Below are 20,210 nucleotides of genomic sequence, written 5' to 3'. Positions count from 1 at the left end.
CCATAGAAACAATGACATAGAGGAAATGGGTAGGTTACTAGGTTAAACTATAAAAGCCTATTAAACCATTCTAATTTAGCAGCATTACTTTTAGGAAAACCCTTGCCACTTCCAAGCACCAGAGACCACCCCTTGCTTCAAGTTCACTATGTTTTCCAAACGTTGGTTGGTATGAGTGATCTGACAACAGAATTGTAACTTGTAAGATATCAGGGACTTGTCCCCATCCCCAGGGAGTTGCACGTATGGGCTGGGGGGCGGGGGGAGAAGTGGGAAAAGCTCCAGAAGAAAGGAACAAGGTGTCCAAGGCTGGAAAGTTGGTGCTTGGTGAGGTGAAAAGCAACAGCTGCCTGAACCAGACAGACGGGAGGAGGAGCAGGGAAAGGGTGAGACGAAGCACTTAGTGAAGCAAAACGGACGAGAGTATTACAAACAGGAGGTGAGAAGGAAGAAAAAGGCAGCAGCCAGGAAAAGGAAATCATACATTCACACACACAAACATGCTGTACGTTAATCTTACACATCAGGACGCCCACCTACATCCACGACAGGCGATAAGCAAGGGGGTCCTCCAGCCCCCTTGGCCTCCTATCTTGGGCTACAGTGATCCTGGGACGTGGCCACCCCACGGCCCTCAGGGGTTGCTGCTGTCTGGACTCGCGTTTTCAGCTTCTCAGATGTTCACTCCCCTGCCTCCCACTTGCCTCTCTCTGGCCTCAGATTTGGGCTCCAGTATGGTCCCCTCACTTCTTGCCGACTAGTTGGTTGGGGCAGGGGGGCCTGTGTGACTCAGTGCTGGGGGGAGCAGCGAGCCCAGCAGATCAGGGCAGAGGCCAAAGCACCAGGGCCCCATCTGGGACCAACTGTAGAAGCTTCAGCCAAACCCAGGGAAAAAGGGATATTCTCTCAAAATGGTAAGATTTGCATGTAGGATGCAGGGTTGACTAATTCCAGCCTTGTCTCCTAAAGGCCTCTAGTTCTGGAAAGTTCCATGAAAAGTGAACAAAGAAAGCTGAGAGGCAATCCTTTATCTGGATGAGGGGTGCTAGGCTTCCAATGACAAAACTGATGTCCCCTCATCCAGATTAAGGGTTTAGGTGCCATTTTTGGGTGGAAGACGCCATCAGAAGTAAGTAGTTTGAAAGCTGAAATGTTAGCACTTTTAGTGATTCACAGGGCTCTGGGGCAGACTGTTCTGGGGCAGACGTTAGCCAGGGCTGGGGAGTTTCCCAGGGCATACAGGTTTCCTGGACCCCCAGATGGGCTGGGGCCCTTGCCCTTCATCACACCTCGCAAGGCGAGGACGGCTCTGACGGCGGCCTGTGGTCTATCCCAGGTGGGTGCAGCTGGAGCCCATGGCTGGGAGGATGCGGAAGGGAGGCCCAATTCATAGGATGGGTGCATGTATCTGCCTCAGACTCCTAGTCTTTAAAACGCTGCTCAACAGGCACTTTCTGCACAACATTGTGAATGTACTTAATGCCACTGTATTATCCTCCTAAGCATGGTTAAAGTCTAAATTTTATACTATGTACATTTTGCCATAATATGTATACCTTGCCATAATAAACCAAAAAAAATTTCTAATCGGAGATACGTTCTACACAAAGCCTATCCAGAGGCCCCATCTTCAAGGGCTGCCTGGCATCTTGCACAAAGCTTTAATAGCAGACGTTGGAAATACTGGTTCCGTGTCCATGTGCCTCTTGGAGGTCAGGGATCATTTCTTTATCCAATTAATTTCTTTGTATTTGTTGAACACATACTAGTAATAAGTGAAAGGCCATGGCACAGCACTAGGAATCGAATGACATAGGAGATATGGTCCCTGCTCTCAGGGGACTTAGTCTAATGAGGCAGAGAGACAAAAACTGAGCAACAGGGGGAAAAAGTAATTACAAATTGTTCTAAGAGTGCAGGAGAAAACTGAGTGCCAAGATATAAACTAACAGGGCAGGCGCGGTGGCTCATGCCTGTAATCCTAGCAGCACTCTGGGAGGCCAAGGTGGGAGGATTGCTTGAGGTCAGAAGTTCGAGATCAGCTTGAGCAAGAGCGAGACCCCATCTCTACTAAAAATAGAAAGAAAATTAGCTGGACAACTAAAAATATATAGAAAAAATTAGCCGGGCATGGTGGCGCATGCCTGTAGTCCCAGCTACTCGGGAGGCTGAGGCAGGAGGATTGCTTGAGCCCAGGAGTTTGAGGTTGCTGTGAGCTAGGCTGATGCCACGGCACTCACTCTAGCCTGGGCAACAGAGGGAGACTCTGTCTTAAAAAAAAAAAAAAAAAAAAAAAAAAAAACAGATACAAACTAACAGACAGAGCCTATTTCACAGAGAAGTGAGGAAGACCTTTCTGAAGATCTGAGTGAAGGATGAAGAGCGAGTAGGAGCCAGCGGAGCAAAGGCGGCTGTGGAGAGTGCTCCAAGCGCAGGACAGCACAGGGGACAAGGCGCAGAGGTGTGAACACTGGCACAAGTGTTAGTGATTTCACAGTAAAGGACGAATAGTTCACTTCTGCTCTTTGTCACCTGCATTTGCCTCTGACAGATTCTGGGGCAGGTAATGGATGAGCCACCGTGGAAACGACACTGGCACTCAATTGCACTCTGATGAAGAAAGCAGAAAAGAACTCTGTTCATGTCACTTATTTTCATATGCTTGTGCTTCCTGAGAAGGGCTGGCCTGTATCGAGAGCAAGGTTTCCAGCGCAGGAGGGGCAGAGTCTCCAGGTTTGCAGTTACTATGGTAACATAGTATCCCATTCTAGCCAACAGGCACTGGAGCCGGTCAGCCTGGGTTCGAATTCTGCCTCTCCCTGGAACCTGCTGGCCGTGTGGCCTTAGGCATCTCTCTAGCCCCTTCCCCACAGGTGCAAAACAGAATGTTGTGAGGGTCAAGTGAGATAATGTATTCCAAACACTTAGAATAGTACCTGACACCTGAGACATATTTAATAGGTTATCATTTAATATGTAAAAATGGAACCGTGGATCCCTTCACTTCCCTACTACATTGTTAGGCTAAAGTAAACTGTCCTACAAACTTCTAAGTGTGAGAGTAAGTGAACTACTTGGAGAGAATCCAGTAGTGCATGCAGACCTTCTGTCCAGAGCACTAGCTTCAAGCCAGGTGATGCGAGTAATGCTTATTTGAGTCAGCTGCCACGTAAGGAACCGGGCAGTGAGGGTGAGAGCGAGTGCCAGGGTCAGGTGAGAGCACTTGAAGCATTTACTATGGGGGGGGAGGAGTCCATTTGTGGCAGGCATGCCAGTTTCCTGCCTAAACCCATTCTCCCTGCCTCGCCTCCTTTTTTTAAAGTTAACAAAGCCATAATTTTGTTGTGGCAGTAGCATGCCCAGGTATGAGACTTCCCCACACTCCCCTGTAGCTAGGAGTGGCCATTTTGAACCCATTCTGGCCAGCTAAAAGTAAGCAGAAGTTACTGGGTGGACCCTCTTGGAAAACATTTCAAAAGAAGCAGACTTGGATGGAATCTACCCTTTGTCTTTTGTTCTTACCCTTTTCCTACCTAATGTGGGCATGTAATGGCTGGATATGCAACAGGCATCTTGAGACCATGAGGATGAAAACTATATAAAAGGCAGCAGAGCGGGATGACTGAAGGAGCAGCGTTCCTTGGCTCGTTACTCCTGGACTTAACAAGAAAGGACGAACTGCTATTTGAATGAACTCCCATAGCTGGGTTCCAGTTACGTGCAGTCTAACCCAGTTCTCAGAAAAAGGGCCAAAGTGGCCTTCACTGCTGACCAAGACACACACTTTCTTTAGTCAGTCTAAGGCAAAACTGATCGCGTAACCGTAGCTATTGGGTTGGGTGTTCTCATGGCCCTTCATTCCCTCTGAATCTGGGGTATGAGGGGGGTAAAACGAAAATGGACCAAGAGGCGGACATTCATTAAGTTGAAATGCTTTTATTAGAATACTAATAAATGCAGATTAAAAAAAAAACCCCCCCACACAGAAAAAGAGGCAAACACTCAAAAATGCTATTACAGATTAGGCAAATTAGTCGGAGGAAAAGAGTTCTTCAGTGTATACAAAATGTAAACATTTGCCCTGGGATTTCCCACAGATGGCACAGTCCACAGGACTTATTTGGAACAAAAAGTGTGTCTATTCAGTCTCCAGTATAGCCTCTATAATGTCTGCAAACTTGCCACATTGAAAGTTAGAGTTCCTAAAAATTTCTATGCAAAAAGCCAAATGGCTCCGAACGAAGGCAAGCGATCTGTGTGGAAGCGGAGTCCTGAAGCAAACCAACCCGCCAACGAGAAGCTTCCACTCACTACGCCAGCGGTACTTACATTGACCTCGACAGAGATTGCACAGATATACACAGTATATAAAACCCCTACGTGAGCCTGTGGTGGGAGAGGAAATATTTCTTGCTTGTCAAATGCTCCGAGGAGAGACATCAGATCAGTCCTTTGAACTCAGGGAGAGAGGACTAAGAAGAAGCCCTCTTCTGTTCAGAAAACGGGGACTCATACACGTCCATGGGTGGGCAGGTACACACCAGGTGCTGATCTCCATATATGTCGTCAATCCGGGCAATGGTTGGCCAGAATTTGTTCTCCGGTTTCACAAAGGGCTGCAAAGACAAAAGACAGACATGCTGTGGGGTTATTCTGAGAGGTTTCTCCTGTGGGAAAGCAAGTGGCAATGATACTCCCACAGCCTAAGACACCACTAGCCTAACAAGTACTCTGAGAAGTTAAAAGGCAACGCTGTGTTATGGCAAAATAAGGCCGGGCGCGGTGGCTCACGCCTGTAATCCTAGCACTCTGGGAGGCCGAGGCGGGTGGATCGCTCGAGGTCAGGAGTTCGAGACCAGCCTGAGCAAGAGCGAGACCCCGTCTCTACTAAAAAATAAAAAAGGAAATTAGCTGGACAACTAAAAATATATAGAAAAAATTAGCCGGGCATGGTGGCACGTGCCTGTAGTCCCAGCTACTTGGGAGGCTGAGGCAGTAGGATCGCTTGAGCCCAGGAGTTTGAGGTTGCTGTGAGCTAGGCTGACGCCACGGCACTCTAGCCAGGGTGACAGAGCAGGACTCTGCCTCAAAAAAAAAAAAAATTGACCCTCTGGCTCTGCCCTCACCCCTGCAAGCCAATTCCTTTGCTCTCTGGCCCTCTCATGACCCCCAGTTCACAACCGTCCCCCATACGGTCTCTCTAACGGGGAGACCGAGAGGGGCGCCCTGGGGAAGGACATGGCCCGCGCGTGAGCAGCTTCCCCGCTGGCACCTTCGGCCGCCGGGCGGAACTTACGAGCGGGAACGCCGCCACCTCTCTGGAATAAGGCCGGTCCCAGTGGGAGGATGTGACGCACGTCAGGGAGTGTGGAGACATCTGAGACAAAGACACGGAGGGAAGAGGGGTCAGAGACGCTGTTTTCTCCCGCGCTTCGCCGCGACCTCAACCAGGGGGCTTCTGACGGAGGAGCAGGGACAGGACGCTGTCGTCTCATTTCGGTGTGGGGGGAAGAATATTGGACGTTGTGAAACAGTTCAAATATCAGAAAGTTACAGTAATAAGCACATCCACCACCCAGCAAAGTTAAATTAGCATTTTGTCATATTTGCTTCAGGTTTAAAATAATAAAACATTGCCAACGCAGTTGGAGCTGCCTGTATACCCCCCCCCCCAGTGATAACCACTATCCTGAATTTGGTGTTTACCATTTTATCATGTTTTTATACTATTACTGCACATAGTAATACAAAGCATAGAGGATAGTTTGGCACATTTTAAAACCCTATATTATCCAATGAGGAGTATTCTCCACTTGCTTTTATAACTCAATAGTATGCTCTCTGAGGTGTCTATTCCCACTTTTAAAAGCAGCCTAGACCCTGAAAGAATCAGCAGTGTCCAGAGAGAAATGAGAAATAAATTACAGTAAAGACAGTCACCCTGTATCCCCCCACTACCCGGGGAAGCACGTCTAGCCGGGCGCCTGCCCTCGGCAGCCATCACTCTGCACCCCACCTCCAGCGAGGCGGTTCTGGAACTTGCCTCAGCCTCTGCCCACATCCCAGACTTGTTCTCTGGCCTGTAGCCATAAAGACACAACCACAGCCTTCGTGGTATCCTCCATTCATGATCCTCCAGCTTCATGTCTGGAGCAAGAAACTTAGGACTCTGACCAGATATAAAATTAACATGTTTTGAAAGAGCTGGGAAAAATGCCTATCAAACTCTTCTCCGACATGGGCCATAAACCTTACAAAACATCCAGGCCAAATACCAATCCAGTTCTCAGAAGTAAGTGCCCCGGTACAGGAACTTGTGTTTATAATGGGCTTGCGAGGCAAATACATAAATTTTATTTATGCTGCAATCTCACTACTGTGCATGCGACAGAGACGTGGAATGCTAGGAACTCCCCAGCCGGGCAGTCCTCCAGCCCCCACTCCCTGCCATGGTGATCGAGGGCAGCGTGTGCGGCACGTGTAGCTTCCACAGCCACGTGATGCTTGAGTGACTGCTGCTGTACTGCATCTTCTCAGAACGTTCTCATTCTAGGCAAGAATATCATCTTCAGATGAGAGTTCAGGGGTTACTGGCACACTGTTCAGATACCATTTTCTACTCAAAAGCATGTTTCAAATAAGGTACCCGTGCCTACGCACCTTCAGTGGATTGACCCTAGGGTCGATGCGGCCCTCCTCGATGTCAGCGATTTCCTGCCGAATGCTGATCATGGCATCACAGAATCTGTCCAGCTCTGCCTTGTCTTCCGACTCCGTGGGCTCAACCATGAGGGTCCCTGCCACAGGCCAGGACATGGTAGGGGCGTGAAATCCTGCAAAGGGAGACAGGAGAACTTGCCTCACTGATTTTGGCCTCCCAGTTTGGAAGAAAAGTCCACAGCCCTCTTATCATTTACCCTAAGGAAACCATCAGATACATTTGCAAGTACATGTGTATCTGGGGGTTCGTCTCAGCACTGTGTTGCCCAGGCTGGAGAGCAGTGGCTGTTCATAGGCGTGGTTGTAGCTCACTGCAGCCTCCAACTGCTGGGCTCAAGCGATCCTCTCACCTCAGCCTCCCGAGTAGCTGGGACTACAGGCACCTGGCTCAGCACTGTTTATAGAAGAAAAACGGGAACAGCCTAACACCCAACAATGGGGAATTGATTAAGCAAATGTTACATGGCACCCTTACAATAAATATGCAACCATTCAAAAGTATGTAAATTTGTTAAGTCAGGTAACCACTCAAAACTACTAAGTTTTTATGTTAATACCCTATTTTTGTAAAAAATAGGATATTTTTTATAATGTCTCATTCTAGTAAAAAACCAAAAAATGACAAAGTACTTTTATATATGTATATTTTATGAGGGAAGATGCCTTGACTTGAAAGAAATATTATTATGTTAACAGGACTATTGCCAGAAATGATGGGACTTTTATTTCACTTTGCTTGAGTTTTAGAATCATTCCATAGTGATCGTGTATTACTTGCAATGAAGAGAAATGAAAATATTTAATATTAGACCCTGTCAAAAGTTAAATAATGCAGTAACAAGCATTAAGGACCCTGGGGCAAATCTCCTTGCCCCCATTGTACAGATGGGGAAACTGAAGTTTGGTAGCATATAGAAATGGGCTCAATGTATTTCTATGTTTCCAAAAATTTTCACATGACAATGACATAACAAGACATGTGGTCAAGGGAGAGATTTCCTGGACAAAAGCAAAAAATAACTTTTTGCCATTTCTTACACTTTTTCTGTGAAATCTTTAAAAGATGAAAAACAACTTCCCTAGCTGACATACCTATCAGCTTTTCTTGCCCTGGAGTGGAGCATTTCCTAAATTCTGGTGAGCATCACCATTGCATGGGGTGCATTAGTCATGCCTGCATTCGTTAAGAGATTATCTCCCCAACATTTTATTGTAAAAATTTTCAAACACACAGATAAGGTGAAAGGACTGTAATTGAGCATCCACATACCCACCACCTAGATTCTTCATTGCTATTATTTGTTCTCTCACACATCTATTCATCCATCCATCTTATTTTTTATGTATTTCAAAGTACATTGCAGTTATTAGTATACTTCACTTTAGCACGCACATCATTAACTAGAATTCAATATATGTTCATACTTTTGTGACAAAACTCATAGTGAAATGCACAAATCTTAACTGTTTCGTTTAATGAGGGTTTTTTTCTTTTTTTGTTTTGAGACAGAGTCTCCCTCTGTTGCCTGGGCTTGAGTGCCGTGGCATCAGCCTAGCTCACAGCAACCTCAAACTCCTGGGCTCAAGGGATCTTCCTGCCTCAGCCTCCCAAGTAGCTGGGACTACAGGCATGTGCCACCGTGCCCGGCTAATTTTTTCTATATATACTTTTAGTTGGCCAGATAATTTCTTTCTATTTTTAGTAGAGACAAGGTCTCGCTCTTGCTCAAGCTGGTCTTGAACTTCTGACCTCAAGCGATCCACCTGCCTCGGCCTCCCAGAGTGCTAGGATTACAGCCATGAGCCACTGCGCCCGGCCTGTTTAATGAGTTTTGACAAATGCATACACCTGTGTCACCCAAAGAGAAAGGGATTTTTTTTTTTTTTTTTTAAAGAACAAGCTGATTTTCTATTAAGACTGCCCTCAATTCCATGTGTGAGCAAATTCAGTCCAACATATTCTGCTATAGTGGTTTTCATATCTGGAACCATCTGAGAAGTTGTTTCAGAAACAGATTCCTGCATTGGATCCTGATTCAAGAAGTCCAGGGTAGGGCCCAGAAATTTATGAGTCTTAAAAATTCTCCAGGTGAAAAAAAAAAAAAATTTCCCAGGTGATTCTGATAATGAGTTGATAATTAGCATAAGAACCTCTGTCCTAAGGCAGTATGCCCCTAAACTTGTCTGAGACTTATCTGGGCTTGTTAAATACACAGATTACTAGTCCTCTTTTCTAAAAATTCAGATTCAGACCCAGAACCTGGGTCTTAGCCACACCTACTTTTTAACTTAGCTATTCATTCAGTCTCTCATTAGTTAACACATATATGCTAGGTGCCTACTTCTTGGCAGGCACCTGGACAATTCTGGGCTTTGCACAACTGTGGAAACCATTCTATTTAACATCAAAATAACATCAAGGTCAGGAAATAGACTATGACTCCGAAATACTGGGAGTTAACTTGAATCACCACCTGTCTCCTAGCCCCACATCTCCCCCCTGCAAATGCTGCTGTAGTTAGATGTGTGACATAGACAGCACACCCAACAAGTGCTAGTCTTATCCTGAATTAGCCACGCTTAGTCAGTAGCCGGGAGGTTGAGTCAGAAGAAAGAAGTTCTACTGTCAGAGTGTAAGAGCTGCCAGGAGGAGATTTTCAGGAGGTGATTGCTAATTCTATTAATGAAACCTTTCTCTGGTTTTCCCACTTACTATCAGTGTAACTACATAATAAGATCATTTATTCAAGAGAGGGGAGTGAGTTTCACACATGGGCCTCCCACTGTGATGCAGTAGTAAAAACTATTAAATTGAAAAAAAATTTTTCTCTTTCCTTCTTAAAACAAGTCATTACAATTCAGCTAGGACTCCACATCCACCAAAAATCTTTTTTTTTTTTTTGGAATTTTAAATTTTAACCATAAAGATATCTTTTCTTGGCTGCTGATGGATTTAAGATATATATTTTAATATCTTTTGAAGGCAGGACCAGTGCAGTAGTAATGGAAAGTTTTTTCTCTATTATTTTGAAGGTTGCCGAGAACCGCAGGCTCCTCATTTACCCCACAGATCCATTTACTGTGGCGCCTGCGCTTTCCCTTTGTGCTTTCAGGAAGGGGCCCCCAGCCAGCGTGGGCACTGCAGGAACGGCTAACGCCACTCACCGTGAGGCCACTTACCATAATCTTGGAGCCTCTTGGCGACATCCACGGCCTCTACATTTGCAGACTTTTTGAAGGGTCTTGTGTCTAAAATAAACTCATGAGCCACGTAACCTGTTTGGGAAAATTGGTTCAGCTGAAGATTTGCACCAGCTTGTTTTACCCAAAAAAAAATGCATAAGTAATTAAACTTTTTATGTATATCAACGAAGATTCAGAAGCCACGAGCACTCAGTAAGTTTATAGGTGGCAATAAAGACTTCATTTACTCTTATTTGGCACATTGGGCCAATGCACCTGATCTTTAGCTCACTGTACACCCACAAGCCTGATCATGGCTGATGGGAAGTGAGAGGTGTTACTAGAAGATTCAACAAGAGGCATCTGGGTGTGAGATTATTTCTATTCTGAGAAGCTAAAATCTTCTTGCAACAAGGTGAACAAACATGTCATCATAGTTCTGATCCCTTTATACAAAACATTTCTAGAGTTAAAGATCCATTGATACTTTTCGGGAAGTTTACCCTCAACATCAAATAACTGTTTCCTCTGTGTATATATAAATATATAAAACATATATCCACAAGACACATATAGAATTTTATGAGATGCTTTAAAGCTCCTGTCCCCAATCCCCAGGGGTCCACGGCCTATTAGAGACCAGGACACAGAGCTCCATCACCACCCCCCAACCCCCATCTCCATGAAAAAACTGTCTTTCATGAAATTGGCGGGGGGAGGGGGGGCACACAGCAAGAGGTGAGTGATGGGTTAGCAAGCGAAGCTTCATTTGTATCTACAGCCGCTCCCCATCTCTGGCATCACCGCCTTAGCTCCGCCTCCCCCCATCCCCACCCCCACCCCTGCCTGTGGAAAAACTGTCTTCCATGAAGCCAGTCCCTGGTACCAAAAGGGTTGGGGACTGCTGCTTTAAAGGACCGTTTGAGGTTTTGGTTTCAGGCTGCAAACTAGGAATTAGAAATAGATGTGGTCAAACAGTATCCCACAAGAGGGAAGGAGCTGATGAGGCCAGAGTCTGCGTGGGTCAATTCACTTTGTTCTACCATTCTGTATCCTCTATCCAAAAAGCTTGGGATGAGAAGTGTCGACCATTTCAGATTTTTTCAGATTTTGCAGTGTCTGCATTATATTTACTGGTTGAACATCCCTAAATCCAAAATAATCCCATGAGCATTTCCTTTGAGAGTCATGTTGGTGCTCAAAATGTTTTCGGTTTTTCACATTAGGGATACTCAACCTGCAGTCTGTAAACACATTGTTTCTCTGGGCCTGTGAAGCCCGCAGCTCCCCAGCATGAGCTACCGACCACCCACACGTCATCAAGAATAAACCGTCAAGTCAGCATTTGGATAAACAGAACACTGCTGGGGGCTTCCCAGACCGCATGGTCTACTAACTGATGGATTTCCTTCGAGTGGTGTATCTACACAGACAATAACACACTCCTTAGCCTGCTCTCCTGCCTCTCAGAAAAAGGAATCCTCTTACAGACACCGAGAGCAGACCCAGCTTCTCAAGCCTGTGTGGAATTGCTCCAGTCATTACCAGCCCCTGAAGATAATCTGTGAACTGCTCTCTTTCTTATATAAGGAATAAATATGAAAGAATTGGTTTTGTTTGAAAATAAAACTATGAGAGCCTGAGACTTTGAATATACTGAAACTGCTTTTTAAATTTAATTTTATTTTTTGAGACAGGGTCTTGCTCTGTTGCCAAGGCTGGAGTGCATTGGCATCATCATAGCTCACAGCAACCTCAAATTCCTGGGCTCAAGCGATCCTCCTGCCTCAGCCTCCCAGGTGGCTGGGACTACAGGCATGCACCACTGCACCTGTAGCTAATTTTACTTTTTGTAGAGACGGGTCTTCCTGTTGCTCAGCCTGGTCTCCAATTCCTGACCTCCTGCCTTAGCCTTCCAAAGTGCTAGGATTACTGGCATGAATCACCATGCCCAGACCTGAAACTGCATATTTTTAAAACATGCTTTCTAACAATCACGGAGAATAAATTTATAAGGAGCATGACTCAAAAGTAGAAAGTTCTATCATGGGTGGCTAAACTCAGGAAAAAAGTGCTGAAAAGGAATAATCAGTGGAATGTTCAGGCCCTTCTAGGTACCGAAGTGCAGCCTTTTGACTGAATCCAAATTTTACATAACAAATCCTTTTATAAAAAGGGGTGCAGCAGAGAAAGATGAAGCTTTTCTTGCCTTCTTTGGTGCTCAAAAAAGAAGAGTCTCGAAATAAGAAGGCCGCAGGTCCCCCACCCCTGGTTCAGGGGGAAAGTGATGGGACTATCAACTGTTAATTCCAGGACTCTCAAAGCCCTGGCTATGCCACCCCACATGGGGAGTCCAGCATCATCCTTTTTGCCCTTTCTTCTCTGACCCTCTGGCTGCCACCCTGGTCATTGTGACAAAAAGAGGAAGAAGGCTCTGAAAGACACTCAGACAGCAGAAGGGGAAGAAAGGAGGGACACAGAGGGAGAGGAGTTGCTCTTTCTGGAGTCTTCCAGAGATTCAGTAGCTGAAAGGCACCATCAAGCCAAGGCCAACATAGCACCACTAATACCGAGACCTCATCTGCAGAGGCCCACCCCGCCGCCACAGCCAAGTGGTTTGGGAAGAGCTCCATTTTCTAAATGAGGTTCAGATGTTATTTTCTAAATCCACACTCTATTGCATTCAAATGGAAACCGTAGTGGAATTTGAGCATCTCTCTCTCTCTCCCTCTCTCTCTCTTGCTACTTGAGCCCTGAAAGGGATGAAATTTCAATTTGGTGGCCCTCAGAGGACAGACTCTTTGTTCGCAGCTTTTAGGAGAAAGATACACAAACCTTCTATGGCATATGGTGAGTCAGAGCAATGTCAAGTAAAAATTGTTTAAACTGAACAGCCCGAGTGTGAATGTTCATGGAGTAGATGTTTCCCCTGGGCCCATAACCATGACTGTAGCTAAGGAGATGCCCAGTCAAAGCGACAAGGAGAGGAGCGAGTGGGAAAATGGAGAAGCAGAGAAACATGGTGGCTTGGCTATAAGTTGGCTCTAATATGTTGATTGTCTTCCTAAGCTGAAAACAACATGGGAACGTGCTATGGAAAAACAGGGCTTCTCTACACCCTCCTTGAGACCAGGGACTGAGCCTTACTTATCCTGCCTCTTCAGAAGTAGCTGCCTAGAAACGGAACTCAAATGGAACTCAGTAGGTAATTATTCTATAACACTTGCTTGGGCAAACAATGCTTGTTCAAGCTTTTCAGCTGCAATCCAGGGACCATGACCGCAGAATTAAAACTCTTGGCTGTTTCCCTGAGAATGAGGTAAGGTAAGTGGAGCCTTAAGACCCCTGCCCACCCATAAAAAAAGGGCCATCTGGAAACCTCTTTAGGAACAGGAATTTGCAGGCAGAATTGGGTTTATCAAAGGTTTGAGAAGATAAAAAGGCATATAAGAAATTAAAATATATATAAAACCTTGAGGCCAGGCCTGGTGGCTCACGCCTGAAAGCCAAGCACTTTGGGAGACCAGGGCAGGAGATTCACTTGAGGCCAAAAGTTTGACCAGCCTGGGCAACATAGCAAGACCCTGCCTCTACAAAAAAAAATTAGCCAAGCATGGTCCCAGCTACTCAGGAGGCTTAGGTGGGAGGTTCCCTTGTGGCCAGGAGTACAAGGTAACAGTGAGCTATGATTGTGTCACTGCATTCCAGCCTGGGCTACAGAGCTAGACCTTGTCAAAAAAACAAAAACAAAAAAACATTTGGGATACTAACAAAGTCATATACTCCCACTGATGGGGACTCTGTTCAGATCAAACAGTGAGCTTAGCCTTTCACAAGACTAGACACCTGTGAATTTTTAAAATTCTTCCTTCAAAAATGTATCATCTTACCTGAGGTAATTTCTTTTGTTTCCTCATCCTAGCAGAATAAATGCAGTCATGCATCATTAATGATGAGGATGCATTCTGAGAAATAGGTGCTTTCGCCGCTGTGCAGACACCATAGCGTGTACTGACACGAGCCTAGATGGTATGGCCTGCCACACTAGGGGCTGCAGACCCATGCAGAACTTACTGTATTGAATACAGTAGCCAACAGTAACACCATGGTAAGTATTTGTGTTTCCATATCTACACATAGAAAAAGTAAAAATATGGCATAAAAGGTTTTAAAAAGTATACAGCTGTATCGAGCACTCACCATGAACGGAGCTGACAGGACTAGAAGTTGCTCCGGGTGAGTCGGTGAGCAGTGAGTGAATGTGAAGCGCCCTAGGACATTACTGTGCACTTTAAAAATACCGTACAGTTACGTGAAACTAAATTTTAATAATTCTTCTTTCTTCAGTAATAAATTAAACTTAGCTTACTATAACTCTTTTACTTCATAAACATTTTAATTTTTTTAAACTGACTCTTTTGTAATAACAGCTTAAAACACAAGCACATTGTATAACTGTACAAAAATGTGTTCTTTATATCCTTATAAGCTTTTTTCTATTTGTAAATTTTTTTTTTTTACTTTTTCATCTTTTTTGTTAAAAACTAAGACACAAACATACACATTAGCCTAGATGTACACAAGGTAAACATCATCAATATCGCTGTCTTGCACTGCCACACCTTGCCCACTATTAGTCTCTAGGGACAATTGCACACATGGAGCAATAACACACACACATCTCCTATGGTAACAATGCCTTCTTCTGCACACCTTCTGAAGCAACTGCCTGAAGGAAGGCTGTCTTACAGTTAAATACATAAACCAGTAACAAAATCATTTGTAATCATTATTAGGTATTATGCACATAATTATATGAGCTATACTTTTATATGACAAGCAGCACAGGTTTGTTTACGCCAGCATCATGACAAACATGTGACTAATGAGCTGAACAATGATTTTACAAGGGATACAACATCATAGGCAATAGGAATTTTTTCGACTCCATTTTATTTATTTATTTATTTATTTATTTATGTTTGAAAGATAAGGGGTCTTTCTCTGCTTCCCAGGTTGGCCTTGAACTCCTGAGCTCAACCAATCCCCCCGCCTCAGCCTCCTGAGCAGCTGGGATTAAAGAGGCGGGCCACACACCTGGCTCACTCCATCATAATCTTGTGGGACCACCGTAGTATACCTGGCCCATCTTTGATGAAAAGGTCCTTATGTGACACATGACTGTAGACCGTACTACTGCTACTCCCTGCTCCAAATTCTTGCCTGTCGCTTCCTTGCTTCTCAAAATCATAAGCCTTGACGGTGTAACTGGTACTCAAATCTCTCAAAGAAATGGTTCATAAAGGCAATTCTGGAGTTCATTAAAATGATTGCCTCACAGTCATCCGTAATCCCAAAGTCTCATTTAGAGCTGGTGCATATAGTTAAGATGAAAAACACTCTTATATTGCCATTAGGCATTTTAGAATACAATGTGTTTATTATGAACATTTCTATTTTGAGCCCTCTGGAGGTAAAGTGATGATTCTTTTTTAGGCCCTAAAATACTAAGCCTCAAATTGTGTAATAAATGTGTTTACCAGGTCAAACATGAGACAATTTTTGGTTTCATAAACTTCGGGATTGGATAATAAAGTCTGTAATCACTAATCTATTTCTCCTTGGAATGAGAAGTACTACTCATTATGTAATTCTGGGGTAAAATGTCATAACAACTAGATATTCCATCCATCTTTTTGTGCTGCAGATCCCCCAGGACTGGGATAGTCCCTACCGCCTAAAGCCATCACTTAAATGCTAAGCACATAGTAGGTGCTTGTCCCTCTTTCCTGGGGAGCCACAACACCCACACCCAGTTTAAATCACATTCATTGTTGCTCTGGGTACAGGGGCTCACACGATAATCCTAGCACTTTGGGAGGCCAAGGCAGGAGGATCGCTTGAGGCCAGGAGTTCAAGACCACCCTAATCGAGAGTGAGACACCCTCTCTACAAAAAATAGAAAAATTATCTGGGCATGGTGGGGCAAGCCTGGAGTCCCAGCTACTCGGGGCGGGGGGTGGGGGGGGGCGGAGGCAGAAGGATCACTTAAACCAAGGAGTTTAAGGTTGCAGTGAGCTATGATGACGCACCTGAACTCTAGCCCAGGGACAGAGCAAGACCTTGTCTCAAAAAAAATTAAAAAATTTTAGAAAACCCACTGTATTTGTAATATGATCTGCTTTCTTTAAAAGAAAGCCAAGAAGAAATACAGGAAACTATATTCCTCATTAATAGCAGCTACGTCTGATCAAGGGCACCATGGGTCACTTAAGTTTTCTTTCTTATGCTTCTTTATTTTTCAAAATTTCCATCCTGAGCATATATACATTACTTATATAATCAGACAAAACGAATATTGAAGCTAATCCTTAAAGCCAATGCACAAGCGGGATCCATTTCATAGCGCAGGAGCTATTTTGAATTAATCGGTGGCTGTTGTGGATTCTTTAATGCCCACTTCAGAAGCATTTTGTTGCCCACAACTTTCTTTTCTACTCCCTGGGGAACATTCCTAACCACAGCTTTCTGTTATTTAGTTCTATTTTAAAACTGTGGAGCCATCCCTCTAGATACATATTTATAAGCCAAGACTAGCCTTTAAATTAAAAATCGCAGATGTAAATGTACACTCTGGCTGGGCCTGGGAAACCAGGAGCCCAAGGGAGGTCCTCGCTGTTGCCCCAGGCCAGGCGCGCTGCTGCTGACAGCTTGCTTTCTGCTCCAGGCTCGAGTCTGGGTCTCTTCCCTGCTCTCATCCTGGGCCCACAGACAATGCTCGAAATGGCTACCTGGTGTGTAGTTCCAGCCTTTTCTCTGGCAGCTTAAATCCTGTTTTCATATTTAACAGGAAAACCCATCCTGCAGCCCCCACCCCCTTCACTGCCAGACTTCCCCAAACCATGAATGCTTCCCCTCGTCCTTCCCAACCTCCGTCCACTTCTCAGCCCATTGCCATCTGGCATCTGCCATTTCGCCCAGACTACTCTCTAAGGCTACCAAAAGCTCCCCATCAGTTAAAGACAAAGATCGTAAATTCAGGTTTGTCAATCATACCTTAATAAAGCTGAAAAAAGTATAAATGAATAAATAAAATAATACTAAAACCAGCTGCTCGCTCCCTCCTGTCTGTCTCCATTCAGTATGCAACACCACAGGCACATTGTGCTGGTCTGTGCACGTGTGATAGGCCAGGTATGGGTGCCCTGAAACCAGACGGAACCTCCCGGGGCTTCAGGGCCACGTGGGAGAACCACTGCCCAGAGGCACAGGGGAGCCAGGAGGACGGATGGCTACTCCACCAAAAGAGGGGGGCTTCGGGGAGGAGGTGGCACTACAGGAAAGCAGGAAGGATAAGCGGGAGTTTTAGGGGAGAGGCACTGTTTTGTTTGAGACAGAGTCTCGTTCTGTCACCCTGGGTAGAGTGTAGTGGCATCATCATAGCTCACTGCGACCTCAAACTCCTGAGCTCAAACGATCCTCCTGCCTCAGCCTCCCAAGAAACTGGGACTATAGGTGCGTGCCGCCACGTCCAGCTTATTTTTCTAGTTTTAGTAGAGATGGGGTCTTGCTCTTGCTCAGGCTGCTCTCAAACTCCCAAGCTCAAGTGATCCTCCTGCCTGGGCCTCCCTGAGTGCTAGGATTATAGGTATGAGCCACCTTGCCCAGCCAAGGGAGAGGCACTGTGACCTAGAGTTGTCTTGGACACAGAGGGCTCCCTGACCAGGTTCCCAGTCTTCTGCCCCTTCTTATGTAGCCACCTGCCTGCTTGACATGTTTTGCTCTGATTTCTTAATACTCTTCCTTGGGCCTCACACCACATCCAAAACTCAGCACTCAAATTCTATGCCCAGAGCCAAATGTCTAGATGTCATTCAATCTACACCGCCCCAGTCAACAAGGAGCCCACACCATGGGGGCTGGTTTTTAGTTCCAACACCTCCCATCACATCTGGGGTGACTTTGTATCCCCAGCTGTTATTCCCTCTACTCTAACCCTAAGAGGCTTACCGAAAATTTCTCTTCACACTCAGTTCGTCAGTAACTAAGTCCAGCTGATTCCATATCTAAGAGCATGTTCACCCCGTGCTCGTGCTACCATCTTAATGGTTTTAACAGCCTCAATGAATCCCGTCAATTCCCAGCTCAAAGAGCTTTAGTGGCTATAGGTGGCTCAGGGGTGAAGTCCAGAGCCTTCCCAGTGCCTTCGAGGCCCCAAGATAACATTCCAGCCTGGCCCTCCCTTGCACTCCAGGCTGGTCCTGTGTCTCTGTTCACTCAGGTTCTCATCTGCTCTTCCGGCCAGGCCCATTCCAAATGGCTCTCCCAGAAGCCTCTCTCAACTACGCCACCCTGCCCCTGCCCAGTCTGAACTACTCTTTCAGGGCATTCTCATAGCACTCTGTGAATAATTAGCTCATAGTATTTATGTACACATCTCTTGGTGGTCCTCTCCTTTTTGACTGGGTCTGTGTAGATTAAGCACCTAGGATAGCCTTGCATGTAATGATGCCACTAACTGTTAACTGTATATTCAAGACCTCTATACTTTTCTCTGGTATGTGCTAAACAACAGAAGTATTCCACCCACATCAGAAAACCACATCTGGGCCAAACTTAGTTTGGCCAAGAAAAAAATCAAGGTGATGATAGACTAAAGTTGATACTTGCCTCTTGCACCCCTGAAAAGGACTCTGTAGTGTTTTTCTAATCGCTTGGCCATGTAGTTGGCGTTTAAAATAGCAACTTCCGTGGCGTGTTTAAGGCCCTTGCCTCCCATCATCTGCAACAGAGGGAAAAAGAGCCATCATCCACCGTAACAGGGGAGCCCAGTGGTCAAGATACTACCCAAAGACAACCCCAGACACATCCCGCCCAAGAAGGAAGTCAGCCACCCGTAACTCTGGATTGGAGATGAATGGAACAAGGACATCTGTCAGTCCTAAGCCTGAAATAATTTTTGGTTTTCTCCTCTGCAGAGTAATTTCACTTTCCTTTTGTACTAACAAAGCCTACAACATGGCAATGTTGACTGCTGACTATTGTGTTATCTAAAGAGGGAAAAGAATTGATCTTAGGATTGCGAGGCGGTGGTATTTGTTTACTGTGAATTTTCAGTGTCTTGATAACTGCCAGCAATCCCATGGGATCTTGGCCAAAATCCCCACTGCAGCAATTTTCTATGGTTTGTCTTCCCATAGTCCACAGTCAAGGCTATTTATATTCAACAACCATCAGATTCAGTCTTATCCTATTTGGTGGTTAATCAGTCCCTGTGATCATAAGGGGTAAACATCATCACCAGCAAAGAGCCTAGAAATCAAGATTGTGCCAATTTCTATCGCCTACTTTCTTTCCTGAGTACCTCATGGATGATGCAGTCTCAATACATATCAATACAAAACTAATGTAAAGCAAATGAGAAAACACCAAATAAAACAACAGTGATATCAAAATCTAAAGTAAGGAGACAGCACGTTTCCCCAGGGCAGTCAAAGAAGAGTTCCTAGACTCAGAGTCAGAACTTGACTAGAAACTTAAAACTGAGAGGAATGTGGATAGGGAAAGAGAAGGGGGAAAGCACTCCAGGCGAGCACGGCAAACTCCCAGGTGTGGAGGGGGAGGCACATGACTGTCCTCTGGGAGTCCCCGTAGGGTCAGGTGGACTACATGTGACTCCACCCTGTAAGCCTCAAACCTTCACCAGGAAGGACATGGACGTGCTTTCAGCCTATGTATCACCAAGCAGCCTTTTAACAATGCTGACGGCTCAAGTCCACCCCCAAATATGCTAAGTTTGGTGTCTCCAGAACAGGGCCTAGGCATGTGCATTCTGAAAGAATCCCCTAAGGACTCCGTGCAGAGCAGCAGAACAGTCCTGGGGGATTGCAGGAGGGAGAGAAGCCGGTGCTAGAGCCCAGAGGATAAGTAATAACAGCCCGAAATAAGAAAAGACCCAAGGTTTGGGGGGCAGGGGGCGGTGGGTAGCTTAAATCCTATTAGATTTATTTAGTTTTTCAACTGAGGTGCGGTGTTCCAGGCATATGGCCAAACCAGCCTTGAGGCATTTATTTTCTATATGTGGGAAATCAGCTCCAACCCATATATGTCCATGCAAATAACCCACATTTACAGAACCCAGAGATCAAAAGGGAAATGGGAATTTGATTCTGTTTGCAAAGAAACAGGCTTTTATGCCGTTTATCTTGTTACACTTTGCAAAACAACTTGAGTATCATTTTAAAAAGCAGGTTTTAGTTTCAGAGGTACAGATTTGTTGTTCCAGCTTCCAGAAACTTTTCGTTAAG

At 45.2% G+C, this 20,210-nt stretch overlaps 1 protein-coding gene and 1 long non-coding RNA gene across 2 annotated transcripts in view; one reads left to right on the top strand and one right to left on the bottom strand.

Moving 5' to 3' along the window:
- Positions 1-3,916: 3,916 nt before the first annotated feature.
- Positions 3,917-20,210, bottom strand: part of GLDC (glycine decarboxylase) — a 79,520-nt gene continuing 63,226 nt past the window's right edge. The window contains exons 21-25 of the mRNA XM_045563849.1: positions 18,574-18,685; positions 9,901-9,996; positions 6,661-6,833; positions 5,297-5,377; positions 3,917-4,616 (exon numbers count right to left, since the gene is read on the bottom strand). Coding sequence (XP_045419805.1) covers positions 4,473-4,616; positions 5,297-5,377; positions 6,661-6,833; positions 9,901-9,996; positions 18,574-18,685 — 606 coding nt within the window. The 3' untranslated portion in view covers positions 3,917-4,472. The remainder of the gene's footprint in view (positions 4,617-5,296; positions 5,378-6,660; positions 6,834-9,900; positions 9,997-18,573; positions 18,686-20,210) is intronic.
- LOC123646649 lies at positions 12,700-15,166 on the top strand. Its single transcript, XR_006737961.1, has 3 exons — positions 12,700-13,108; positions 13,826-14,011; positions 14,919-15,166. It is a non-coding gene; the product is annotated as an uncharacterized LOC123646649 (long non-coding RNA).

This window comes from Lemur catta, chromosome 10 (assembly GCF_020740605.2).
Source record: "Lemur catta isolate mLemCat1 chromosome 10, mLemCat1.pri, whole genome shotgun sequence".
NCBI classification, from domain to species: Eukaryota; Metazoa; Chordata; class Mammalia; order Primates; family Lemuridae; genus Lemur; species Lemur catta.
This window is presented reverse-complemented; position numbering and strand designations above follow the sequence as displayed.